Source organism: Ruditapes philippinarum, unplaced genomic scaffold (genome assembly GCF_026571515.1).
Source record: "Ruditapes philippinarum isolate M1 unplaced genomic scaffold, ASM2657151v2 ctg2624_1_1_1_1, whole genome shotgun sequence".
In the NCBI taxonomy this organism is placed as follows: domain Eukaryota; kingdom Metazoa; phylum Mollusca; class Bivalvia; order Venerida; family Veneridae; genus Ruditapes; species Ruditapes philippinarum.
The window spans coordinates 83,084-96,797 of record NW_026856741.1 but is presented as its reverse complement, the minus strand read 5'-3'; the positions used below and the strand labels follow the sequence as shown (position 1 = coordinate 96,797).

At 32.1% G+C, this 13,714-nt stretch overlaps 1 protein-coding gene across 3 annotated transcripts in view; it reads left to right on the top strand.

Moving 5' to 3' along the window:
- The window catches only part of LOC132747569 (hippocampus abundant transcript 1 protein-like), a 36,505-nt gene that overhangs the window by 8,923 nt on the left and 13,868 nt on the right, over window positions 1–13,714 (top strand). For 2 of the 3 annotated variants that reach the window (XM_060736985.1, XM_060736986.1), the window contains 7 exons: window positions 7,237–7,332; window positions 8,588–8,650; window positions 9,081–9,208; window positions 10,311–10,425; window positions 11,821–12,039; window positions 12,815–12,928; window positions 13,432–13,503. In XM_060736985.1, coding sequence (XP_060592968.1) covers window positions 7,237–7,332; window positions 8,588–8,650; window positions 9,081–9,208; window positions 10,311–10,425; window positions 11,821–12,039; window positions 12,815–12,928; window positions 13,432–13,503 — 807 coding nt within the window. Of the gene's footprint in view, window positions 1–472; window positions 1,061–7,236; window positions 7,333–8,587; window positions 8,651–9,080; window positions 9,209–10,310; window positions 10,426–11,820; window positions 12,040–12,814; window positions 12,929–13,431; window positions 13,504–13,714 lie in introns of those variants that run through there. The other variant, XM_060736987.1, reaches the window with a different exon arrangement.

Sequence of the window (13,714 nt, the reverse complement as noted above, 5' to 3'; positions counted from 1 at the left end):
ATGCAATAAATGTACCATACAAGTCATCGTCTTTTACAAACTGATAAGGGGGCTGCCTTCTACTAACTACTTAGACATTGTGGTTATTGACATGTTCACTATACATGTACATTGTAATAGGTAATTATATAAAATCATAAGGTATTTATATAATGTCATAAGGTATTTATATAATGTCATATGAATATTGATTATTCAAGAGATGCAGTGATTTTCCTACTTAGATAACAGACTCCGAAAAAAAGGCCTCTTCCCAAAATTAAAGTTTTCTTTAAAATCATGCAGTTTTCCCAAAAATCTTAACTTAAACCAGCTTTTTTACTTTATATATATGTCATATGAATATTGATATTTCAAGGAATGAAATGTGCTACATATATATCAGTACATAAAGTCATCTCCAAATATTACTTTATCAGTATTGTAATATTCTTACGCCTTATATAACACAATCTGTTTGTCTCAGCAGCTTTATCTCTGTTGATTTAGTCAGACAGGTTATATGGAATATAAACAAACCCATATACCATTATTATATAACAAACAAGTTACATTGTACTTCTCTCCATGTTCACTGACATTTAAAGATTGCAATAATATTACATGAACATGCCTTTAGGGAGATATAGACACATTTTATAAGTTCTCTCGATAAAGTGTTATTAGCTCACAGTGCTAAATAAAGCACCTATACAGAGAATGGTGGCATTATAAAATGACATTTTTCCAGATGAAATTGTAGCATAATATTATCAAGGGAAATAAATCTACACCATAATGTTCATATATACCGGTATATTTACAAGTCAAGCAAGCACAAAGTATACGTAGATTAATCTAGAGTCAATTTATAAACAGAAACTTCATTTGTACATGTACTACTAGCATATAAATGACGTAAAATTAGGAAGTTTTAAACCCTTATTTTCAGCACATGTTTGCTTTAAGCCTAGTGACGTGCTACCATATTTCTTATTCATTGAATATTTTAATACATTAAACGTAGATTACAAACTAATATGATTAATTTTCTTATTGTGTTAAAGATAATCCTATCATGGTAAGAATCATTGTTTTGATAATATATAAATAGATATTTACATTATGATTTATTTTTCTGCAGAAAGTAGAAACAAAGTTAGTAAGTAACTGTACATGAATCAATTACAAACAGCATTTATTAATATTTTGTATCACTAATTGGATATTTTACATCAGTAATTGCTTAATCATATTTTTATATCAAGGAGATGCAACAATTTTGCACCAAGTCAATGCACTATACACATGTATTTATACAAAAAGAGTGTTATAAATCAAGGATTTAGTGCAATAATAGAATAAGACAAAATGAAGCCTCATTACGTTTACTGGTCTCATATTTGAGAGTTCAAGCTTTAAGGCCAGAGGGCCTCTGTAACTGATTATAAGGTTGCCAACTTAACCTGTACCATGCTAGTGGCAACTGATTCTACCCATTTGCCCAGTGCAGACAAAGATCATCGTCGGCACTATTTGTTATTCAGTCAGGACATATTTCAAAATTGTCCCTGATTAAAAATGATGAAATGTTTTGTCTTGATTGGAAGATGGACACGTCTATTTAGCATGGTAAGGATTAAATCACTTGCATCTTACTGCTTTAGATAAAGGTCGTGCATGACCTTGGATTCCTTCCTTATGAGTTTTCTAGAAGCTACCCAACTAGCTTACAGGAGATCAGAGGTTAAACTCAGATGCCTGATTTAGCCTGAAATAATGTATAAAGGTGTGCCTGTATTCTTCTTTCACTAATAAAGCTTGCAAATGCCTTATGATTTTCAGAATGAGGTGAAACCCACATAATAAATAAATAGAATCAGTTAAAATGACCAGTGTTTGACTGACAAAAAAAAACAACAACAAAAAACAAAACAAAAACAGAAAGATCTATTCATGAGATTGTTGCTATGATTATGAATCTTCCATTTTAACAGAACTTATGAAATTATTATATTTTCGTTTTGATTCTTTATAGTAGTACATTGGACATGTACATGCCTAAACATTTTATACTTTTATACTACTTAAGTGTCACTGTTTACTTTTTGTCTGGGCAATAATTATTGTGATCCTAAATACTTAAGTAAATACAGGAGGAAGAAAATCCATGAAAATATTTGAAGTACATTTCTTTTTCAACAATGATTGTGCATTTTTACATAAGCTTAAGGCATTTTTTTTTGTTAAGTAGAGTTCAACCCTTAAGTGAATTAAAGATAACTTCTAAGACTTTTGATCTGAAGCACTGTATCCTGTCAATTAATTAAGAATAAAAACATTTTAGATAAGTCAGTTTAAAAAAAAAATAACATGGTTCAATTAATTTATTTACTATATACATGCATTATACAAGTGTTTCTAACATGACTTGTTTTTTGTTGTTCTCAGAAAAACGAATACATTAAGAAATAAAGATTTTCAAGAAATAAAAAACAATAGTGTGTTTTTGATAATTGACTTAAAAAATTGTCAATAAATATATGGTTCTTTTTATTCATTTTCTACTTTCTATCAGTGTTCTTTAATACATTTGAGCTTTGTCATGACAAAACCAACATAGTGAGTTTGTGACCAGCATGGATTCAGACCAGCCTGCACATCCGCGCAGTCTGATTAGGATCGATGCTGTTCGCTATCAGTTTCTCTACTTGTAATAGGGTTGGCAAGCGAACAGCATGGATCCTGATCAGACTGCACGGATGCGCAGGCTGGTCTGGATCCATGCTGGTCGCAAACACATTATGTTGGTTTTGTCGTGACGCGGCTCATTTATACTTTCTATAACAATCAGCTGTCATCACCCTTTGCTGGACACTGATTTATTATGGCAGGTTTTTTGTAAGATCACTTATTTCAAAGGCAAGTTTCTTTTAGTAAATATAGTTCAATACAGGTTATATGCACAACTGATAATTCACTTTTACCCTGCTGAAATCAGAAATGATTACCCTCACAGCCATTAGCCAGCATCTATGAGGCTCTATACTGTTGTATGACAAACTTAGGTTTATCTTGATATCCCCAAAATTATTTTTAAAAATGAAAGCTAGACAATCTTTAATGAAATTAAGGGTTAAGAGATTCTTGTGAGTTTAAGATACACTTTAAAAAAAAGCTTTAATATAGATTTATTTGCATGTGAAAGACATTTATCTTAATATTAATCACTTAACATACATGTAAGTACATGTATTACTGTATGTAAAACTAATATGATATATAGAAAAACATCTTATTGCTTTAACAAATATAGCTAGTTGAAGGAAAGTTTTTCTATTATCACTTTACAATTAGTGTCAATTAGGAAACTTAGAATAATAATTACTGATAATTATAACTGTGTCTTTTATGGTGTAAAATAACTACATTAAAAAAATATAAAGAAACTTATCACCTATTCTTGATGACTACAAATTACAGATTTTTATACTTCACAACAGCAGATCTGATGTCAAGTGCTGTGTGGCAGCTGTAAAAAGTTGCTGTGTACTTCACTTCAGTGTTGTTATATTTTTCTGGTCCTTCGGGATCATTGATACTGGCACTATTAAGTGTTGAGAATTGAGTACCGCTCAAGCCGGTGCTAGGAGGCGTGAGGAATGTTGCATTTATTCATTATCCCACATGTACAGACTCAATAAAACTGAGTCTGCAATTTTCAAGTAATTTTGTTGTGATTAATGCTTCCGAGGGATCACTTTGTTTCCAGATTTTTTTTCTATTTTCTCTTTGGTTTATACAGAAGTTGTTTTAGTTTGTGTAGGAAGTTTTAAACTTATAAACACACTTTCAAATCTGTTCCTGGAACCAACAGGTACTGAGCAATGTGTGTAAAGTTTCTTGTTCAAGGAAACAACAACTTGCCCCTGACAGGGTTTGAACCCATGTGGCTAGTGATACTAGTTTTATGCGTTAACCACTCGGCCAAGTAACCACTACTTTCTCTTTGAATACCAAAATAATGGCTTTTCTGTACTGGAAAGTCATATTTGAGCCATCTTAACCCTTTACCTCATATATACGCGAAACAACGCACTTTCGACCCCCCTCCTTAAGGCCTCAAATAGTGAAAAAATGCCCCAAACACATTTTTTGCGTTTGAGAAATGATGCTAAAAAAAGTGAGCACTTTTTCGGCACCACTCCCCCCATCCAAATAATACATCAGGGGGTTGCCAGAAGGGGGATGTGCCCCCTTCTGTTTGGGGGGTTTGAAGGGGGCTGGTAGTCCCCCTAATCGCCAAGAAAATTTTGAACTTGTGAGACACAAAAAATGACCCCAGGTCGATCATAAGGTAGCGTGTAACCAACGCTGAAAAGCCTTTGACTCTATCTCAATCCCTTGAGAAGTTGCAACACTTTGAAATTTAAGACTGAGCATGTCCTTACAAAGGCAATGGTCCAGTCAACATTTGTGCCAAGTTTGATTAGTATTGAAGCATTTTTCATTGTTTCATAGCAGTTTGAACTTGTAACAGGAGGCTTTTCAATGAAAACGGCCATTTTTCACAATATGCTCATGAGGGAAAGGGTTAACTAAAAAAATTAAAAATGTTACAAAACAACAATTTTCACCAAAATTAGGTGAAAGGCCACATGTTAGCATGGAAAAACTAGATTTGGTTGATTAGTATTGAAGCATTTTTCATAGTTTCATAGCAGTTTGAACTTGTAACCGTTGCGGAGGCTTTTCAATGAAAACGGCCATTTTTCACAATATGCTCATGAGGGAAAGGGTTATTTTATGAAAAATAAAAGATGCTTTTCACATAGTAGTCATTTCCAATATATCATTATGCTTAATATAAGATAAAAATATCACAATTTTATCATCTTCATACAAAATGATGAAAGGCTAAAAAGTTGTGATGAACATGATATTTATGCTTATGGAAGTCTAAAATGATGTTGAGAAATATACACAATCTTGTATTATATAAAAAAACATAAAATGTCTGACATTATTAACACTCTATGCTGGAATATCAATAAACTGAAGTATAAGCTAATTGTTTTTAGCATCATACAATGTATAACTTTTTATTCTGGAATAATACCAGAGGTTGAAGTTCAATGTAAAAGTTTAATCTAGAACATCAGGAGGTGGAGGTGCAGGAGGACGTCTCCTAGGGACAGAGGGGATACCTTGTGCTGTGATTTTATCCATTCTTGAAATCTGTGCCTCATAATTGTCAGAACTTCTACATCTGTATGGAGGAGATGATATCTCACCAAAATTAAATTCTTTACGTGTAGTACAATATACATTATCTATGAAAGGTCTTGAAGATGTACTGCATTTAATATACCGGTAGATCTGATTAGAAAGATCTTCATTGTCAGTATCAGATTCATCGGTTTCTTGTGCAGACCCATTGATTTTGCTTTTGGTTTTGTACTTCTTAGTTTGGAATCCTACATCACTATTTTTTTTTCCAGATTTTTTAGCAGAGTGTCTGATCTTAGATGTTTGTTCTGTAAACTCATTCATTTGTTGTCCATGCTTGTTTCTTACTGACTTTTCAATCTTTTTGCCTTTTGAATGTTTTGGTTTTGAGTTCCTTAAACCCATTTTCAAAATATTTATGTTATCTAAACATAAATACGAACAGGTTTTTTTAATAATTAACTTAGAAAATCGAACTAGGGCATAGGTAGGAAATATGCCTTATTTCTAGCAAATAATCACTGTATTCTATCCAAGTTAATATAAAGTTGGTTATTTTATAAACACAATTATTTCCATGAATAAAATTCTGATTTTTGTTACCCATGAGCAGGTCTTTGATAAACATCAAGTTAGTAATTTATCATTAAATCCATTATATCTTAATGATAAATTGTTTAGCATTTTCTGAACACCTAAATGTCCATAGTTTACACAAAAACTCTTTTCTGAATTAGTTTTTTTTGTTTCTGAATTAGTTTTTTTGATAACTTAAATACTTATAGTTTTTTTGCTATCAATTGTTTTCTTTTTATCTATCCATTTTTTAATGATTTTAAAAATCACTGTTCACTGTTTTGAAAGTTACACAGATAACTTCCTGGTCATATATTGTCAGTGAATGTAATGGATACAGTACGAGTTTTTCTTCAAAAGAAGACACTTTTTGAATAGCTCTGCTGGGGGTATAGTCGTATAATAGTTTTTATCAGTTTAAAGATAGTCAGTATAATGCTCACCCTTATGTAAAATGTTGTAATCACTGAAAATTTTTGAAATCTATGAAACTCTTACTGGAATAAAAGAATATATGAAAGCTTCATTACCTATTACAGGTCAAATAAAGTTGGTCCATTCTTAAAAAACTTGCAGTTATAAGCTCACCTGTCACAAAGTGACATGTTGAGCTTTTATGATCGCTTTTTGTCTGACTTCCGTCCATCCAGGGTCCGCAAAATTTTATTTTAAACGACATCTCCAGATAAACCGCTGGGCCAATTTAACCCAAACGTCACAGAAATGTTCCTTTGGTGGTCACCTTAAATCTAAAATCTTAAGTTTGTTTAAATAAAACCCTTGGGTCCAATTTTTAGCCTGGCCCATTGATTTTCTTTATATGTATATTAAAAACTAATGTTTTTACACATGCACTATTTCAGATACAAAATTAATATGAACTTTGTGATATCAGTGATTTAGATTTTATACTGCTTTTGTTTGTAGTTTACAATATTACTTGTTCCTTGTCATGGAGCGTTCTATTATACAGGTGAGCGATTTCAGGGCCATCATGGCCCTTTTGTTGTAGTTTTATATTGAATTCCCTTGAAGCAGACAAGTTAAGGAGGTTAAAGGCACATTATGCCTCAGAAGTTTCCTAGTTCTTAAAAATGTTGAACATGTGTTTAATAATGTTTAAATAATGAATTTAGAGAATGTTAGATGTTTAACAACTGAAGATACTAGTATTGAACATGCAGTATTTAATGTGCTGTAAAGGTAGCAATGTGAAAACAAAGGACTTCCATACAAAAAACTAATTCACTATAATTAAAGAAATTGTCAACAGAGCAAAGTAGTTCGTGTACATATATATGCTAAATGAGTAATTTTTGGGAAAGTGTAACAAGATAGCAAAAATAAAGTTTTTGAGAAATATAATTGATATATTTTCTGAAGCGTAATGGGCCTTTAAGGGTATATATATATGCATCATGTTTTGATATGTGGTAATACTTTATGTTTCAGAATTCTGGTGTTAGCCAGCCAAGTGTTTATCATGCATTGATTGTGATCTTCCTAGAGTTCTTCGCATGGGGCCTCCTTACCAACCCTATGATCATGGTAATATTTTATACATTGGCTACAGCATGCCCACAGCAACAGCATTTAACCTTATTGGTTGTAGCATATGAGCAGTGTCATGACAAAACCAACATAATGGGTTTGCGACCAGCATGGATCCAGACCAGCCTGCTCATCCGCGCAGTCTGATCAGGATCCATGCTGTTCGCTTACAAACCCTATAACAAGTAGAGAAACTGATAGTGAACAGCATGGATCCTGATCAGACTGCACGGATGCGCAGGCTGGTCTGGGCAAACCCATTATGTTGGTTTTGTCGTGATGCGGCTCATATAAACATTTGCAGATTTGTTTTTATAACACATATTTACATTTTTTGGCATATATTTAGAAAGGATTAAAGTTGTGTGAATCTTATCAAGACAAAAAAACACTACACCAGAAATTCTTGTACTGCTTTTAAAAGCCTCAAAGTTTGCAAATTGCTGTTATTATACTTTTTACAAATTGTTTTATGTCAAAATTTACAAATGCTTTTTTTTCCAAATTGCTGTATGTCAGAAATGCAAATTGCTATATGTCAAAATTTACTGGAAAATGTTATCCAGAACTGTGCAAATGTGCATTTTTCCCACCAGGATATAAACAAACTTTGATCAATATAATTTCATAGTGCCAACTGATCTCTTAATTTTGATATATTTATCATATTATAAAAATATAATTATAAAAGTTTGTATGTACACAGGGATGAGATGGGGAAAAAACATATTTGTCAAGTTCTTGAGTATCTTTGCTATTGTGTCAAAGTTTCCAAATTGCTGATTGTTGAACTCTCCTTCGAAACTTCACATATTGAAAGATATTGAATTCCATGCAGATAATTATTTGATTACATGTTATTAAAAAAAATCACAACATCCAATTTAAACTTCTCTCAGAATACCTTATTGTTCAGTTTCTTTATGAGTAAAGTGTATTTAGTTAGAAAGTTCTTTCTTTTAGGTTTTCTGTAATCATTTTAATGATGATGTAAAAAAAGATCGATAACCCAAAGATAGCAAATATATAGCTTTAATTCATTTGTAATGTACATGTAATGAGTAAGAGTTGGGACCAATTTAATGGACTTAAATGTATTTACTTTCCAAATATATTTGAATTGGCTAATAAATGGTTTTGAGAACCTGTAGTTAATAACTTAAATGTTAGTTTGAAATTTGTTGATAAATTTACTTTTTGTTTCTTGAATGATTACATATTGAGTAAAATGGTATATTTGTTAATATTTTAGGTGCTGAATGACACATTTCCCAACCATACATTTCTGATGAATGGTCTTATACAAGGAGTAAAGGTAAGTTCAGTACCTACATGTAAGTTTAAACATACTTATTTTTAACATTTATGAAACAAATTCTTGTAATATAACTTTGGTCTGCATCCTTAATAGAAAGAAGTATCACTGTCATTTGAAGAAAGGTGGAACCAATCCCACAATGCTTGGGTATTTATACAATTATGACTTTAAATGAGGTAAATGCACTTTAGACTCAAAGCATAAAAGAGGAGACATTTTTTATGTGACATGTCACAACTTTGCTAGAAAGTGGAACGTCATTGGTTTGCCTTTGGTTTGGTATTTAATTTGTGTTTCTGATATGATAAACTGTGAAAAAATTATTGTGTATGTAGCATGGTGAACTGTTGGGGACTACCCAGTAGGAAGTTCCCAGTACTTAGTCAACTAATAAGTCATTCATTGAAGTTTATATTTTACATTTCAGGGGATTTTGTCGTTCCTAAGTGCTCCACTGATTGGTGCTTTATCAGATGTATGGGGGAGGAAACCTTTCCTTCTGCTCACTGTCTCCTTCACGTGTGCTCCTATACCACTGATGAAACTTAGTCCCATGTAAGTATCCAAAAACTCTGCTTGCAGATATAATAATCTCATACTTGTGGATAAAATCTCATACTTTCAGATGTAAAAATGAAAGATTTTTAAAAAGGAATAGAATGGTGAAATGTTGATTTATTACTTTTGCCATGATAAAGATTGTGTTTTGATTCATTAATATCACAATGTGTGTTAATCTTATAATATTAGTTTGATTTAAAATATTTTTCAAAGGGTTATATGACCCAGATAGATTAAACAGTTATAAGCTTTAGTAACAAGATGAAAGGTTGTATTAGCTAAAAGCTTTCTTACCTGATGAAGATCCATTGTAGAACCAAAACTGATAGATGATAAATAACTTTAAAGCAGCATGCTTCCAGATTCATGCTAATTTTCATGAAAAATTATAGTGTTTTTAAATGTAAAATATTGTGAAATGAACAAAAAAAAAGTCATACAACTGATACACATTTGCTAATAGCATTTACAATACACACATACATGTATAATCAAAAAAAGGTAAAAATACACAAAAATAGCCCTAATTGCATTAGACACGCAGTCGAAATATGGTGATAAATATTGTAAAATCAGTCCTAAGTCGTACATAACATTTAAAGGATTACTTTAATCTTGTACCCTATTACTTTTCTTAAAATCTTAAAAATGTTTTTTTTACTCATAAGGAGGCACACAGCTTTAAACTACATCTGTGTTGACAAGTCATATTTCTTAATTTTCCTCTTTCTTTCATTGTTATCTAACTTGTCAAAAGTTTGATTTCCTTTACAGAAAAAAATGAAAGATTTATTCATAAATTTGAGGTTGCCATTGAAAATTGATATTTTAAATATGCAGGATTTTTTATAATGGACACTGAAGAATTAACCTTGATGTTGCTTTTTCTTTCACGAGGAGTTTCGCTATGATCTCAATGCTTCTTATATTCCAGGACCTTTTCTAGCCAATTTGGGAAAAGGCCCCTGGCATAGATTGGGAAAAAATTATTTGATATTTTAGGAAATTTGAGATATTTTAAAAAAGTTGAAAAACTACCTTATACATGACTTAAATGTTTTTAACATGTGTATATCAATGTCTGTTTTATTTTCAGGTGGTATTTCACTATGATCTCCATGTCTGGTATATTTGCTGTTACATTTAGTGTAGTGTTTGCTTATGTTGCTGATATCACAACAGAAGAAGACAGAAGTCAAGCTTATGGATTGGTAAGCATATACATCTTTGGCAATTGACTGAATTTGATCATTAATTGCTGTGTTTGATACCCATTGATTTTTATTCAGATAAACACCTGTGTATTGACACATTAAATCCCATATTACACATTTAGCTTTAAGTTTTAATTCAGATGTTTTTGGGAAAAAATGTTGCTATGTTCAATATACTGCTGTTAGAAAATCTAATCTTAAAAAAGGATGTCATTTTTAGCTCGACTTTTCTATGAAAAGGGGAGCTATCCTACTCGCCCCGGCGTCGGCGTTGGCGTCGGCGTTGGCGTCACACCTTGGTTAAGTTTTTCGTACCACCCCACTTTATTTCAGAAGTATTACAAGTATGGCTTTGAAACTTACCATACTTGTTCACCATCATAACCTCCATCTACAGACAAGAGTACATAACTCTGTCAAGGTTTTTGACAGAATTATGGCCCTTTTTTGACTTAGAAAGTGTATTGAGCTTGGTTAAGTTTTTTGTACCACCTCACTTTATTTCAAAACCATTGGAGTATTGCTTTGAAACTGACCATACTTGTTTACCATCACGACCTTCATCAACAGACAAGGACATAACTCTGTCAAGGTTTTTGACAGAATTATGCCCCTTTTTGACTTAGAAAATTACATTGAATATGGGTAAAATCCACTTATTGCCTTAACCCTTTGAGATATTGCTTTGAAACTTTAATGCTATTTCACATCATTACCCATCTGTACGCAAGAGAAGGTAACTCTGTCAAGGATTTGTTTTAAAAATTAAGGCCTTTTATCGACTTAGAATCTTGGTTAAGTTTTTAGTACCAGTCCACTTTTTGACTGAACTGTTTGAGATATTAATTTGAAAGTTGGAATACTTGTTTACAATCATGATTCCCAAACATGTCCAAGAGAAGGTAATTCTGTCAAAGATTTTATTTGAATTATGGCCCTTAACTGTCAATGTTTTGTATTATAGGCAAGCACTAAAAAACTTAAAAAATCTAAAAAAATTCATTCCTATCCACTTGTTCACTTTACCATAAATTATGTCATATAAACATTGCTGTAATATTCAAGGGTATCAAACAACTAGTTCACTTTAAAAATACAGAGATTCTTGTATTGCCTTTTACTGCAAAAACTTTTTTTATTGGCAAGCAATAAAAAAGTCGAGCGCGCTGTCTTACGGACAGCTCTTGTTAAAAGAGACCTGTAAATTTCAATATTTTACAATGGATTGGTCTACAAAATACAAAGGGCACATTTCCCATCAGTTTTCCAAAATATTGATACAATCAGTAGAAATGTAGATATTTTATGAAATATTTCTTCTGAAAAAAAGATGATTAACTTTATATAGAATTTGATGTACACCTTAAAGAATAGTTCCTGTTCAATTTTCAGGTATCTGCGACATTTGCTGCAAGTTTAGTGACAAGTCCTGCGATAGGGGCATATTTAGGACATATTTATAGTGACAATTTTGTTGTGTGGTTAGCCACTGCAATAGCGTTATTAGATATATTATTTATACTAGTTTTTATACCCGAATCATTACCAGAGAAAGTACGTCCTGCCACCTGGGGCTCGCCTATCTCCTGGGAAAAAGTAGATCCATTCTCTGTAAGTATTGATACATCCATCTTAAACTTTTTTTGTGGTCAAATATTTTGTTAAGGAATTTAGGCACTTACTTAAAATTTTCCTGTTTATTTGCTACAAAAATCATGAGTGTCACAATGAACGTACAGTATAATGTTAGGGGAAAGATATTTGTGCTTGTGCTCATTGGCTTTATATTATGTTAAAGAAGTCTAGTGAATTCTTTCGAAGTCACATTTTCATTACTTTATTCTACATTAAGAAGATATCAAAAAGTGCAGCATGTTGAAATACTGGCGTTTCTGAAAGTTGATACCTTTATTTGACTATCTTAAATCTAGCATTAATAATGGCAGGTCAATGCAAACAATATAATTAGGCCCCTTGCATTTTTTCCAGATTTGTTGACAGTTCTATATATTATAATTTCCTATTTTAACGTCCTTAAATAACTATTTTCACTAATTTAAAAGTTAGTTTACTTAGGTTTGAATAGCCATTGATGAATGTAATGATGTGTGTTATATACATATGAGCCGCGTCATGACAAAACCAACATAGTGCGTTTGCGACCAGCATGGATCCAGACCAGCCTGCGCATCCACGCAGTCTGATCAGAGTTCATGCTGTTCGCTTTCAAACTATTACAAGTAGAGAAACTGATAGCGAACAGCATGGATCTTGATCAGACTGCGCGGATGTGCAGGCTTGTCTGAATCCGTGCTGGTCGCAAACCCATTATGTTGGTTTTGTTGTGATGCGGCTCATATATGAAGCATATTTTGTTTAATTTCAGGCATTACGGAGAATGGGTGCTGATTATCTTATATTGTTATTATGTATCACAGTCTTTCTGTCCTACTTGCCCGAGGCTGGCGAATACTCCTGTTTCTTTGTTTATCTTAAATTAGTAAGTGCTAGTTTATAATATTTTAATTAAGTTTTAAATAGCTTTTAAAGGTGATTGATTAATTGATTAAAACTGTGAATTTTAAATTTCTTATCATATTCGTTTGTCAGTTTGAATCCTTTTAGGAACTTTAAATTCTGCCCAGTGGAGAATCTAATTAGCAGCAGGTCAATTGCTATGCTCGGATGCCTACTTTCTTTATATGATATGTTGGTATCTTCTTTTTTTTTTCAGAAGATTTTCTTTTACAAAATTGCAGAGGAATGGTGATATTTAAACCAAGTTGAACCAGGGTTGTCATTTAAATTTTTTATGAGAATGTTGGTTTTCAATTTTGAGACGATCAGTTTTAGTTTTATTACACACAACAACAAGTGTTTTCTTAGTTTTGAGGAGGCCCAAATTGCATTTGAGACAACCATTATGGCCTATAGCTGCCACTTATGACAACCGTGTGAATACATAAATTTTACATTTGTTTAATTATTTTTTATACCTTTCAGATAATGGGCTTCACCACAGAAGAAGTTGCTGTCTTTATAGCAGTTGTTGGGGTGTTGTCAGTTATAGCACAAGTAAGTGGCTATAGTAATATGCATGTGGTTATACAAATGGCATTTTTTTCTGTAAAGTGGGGAATTATCCTTTGTTTAAAATACAAGAAAGAGTTTGTGTCCACCCTGTCAGAATAATACCTCCTTACCAAATTTAACTGTCAGGAGTGAGAAAATTGCATAAAGAATTTCTGTCAGGAATAACAGAAATTATTTGAAAGGGGTATTGTTC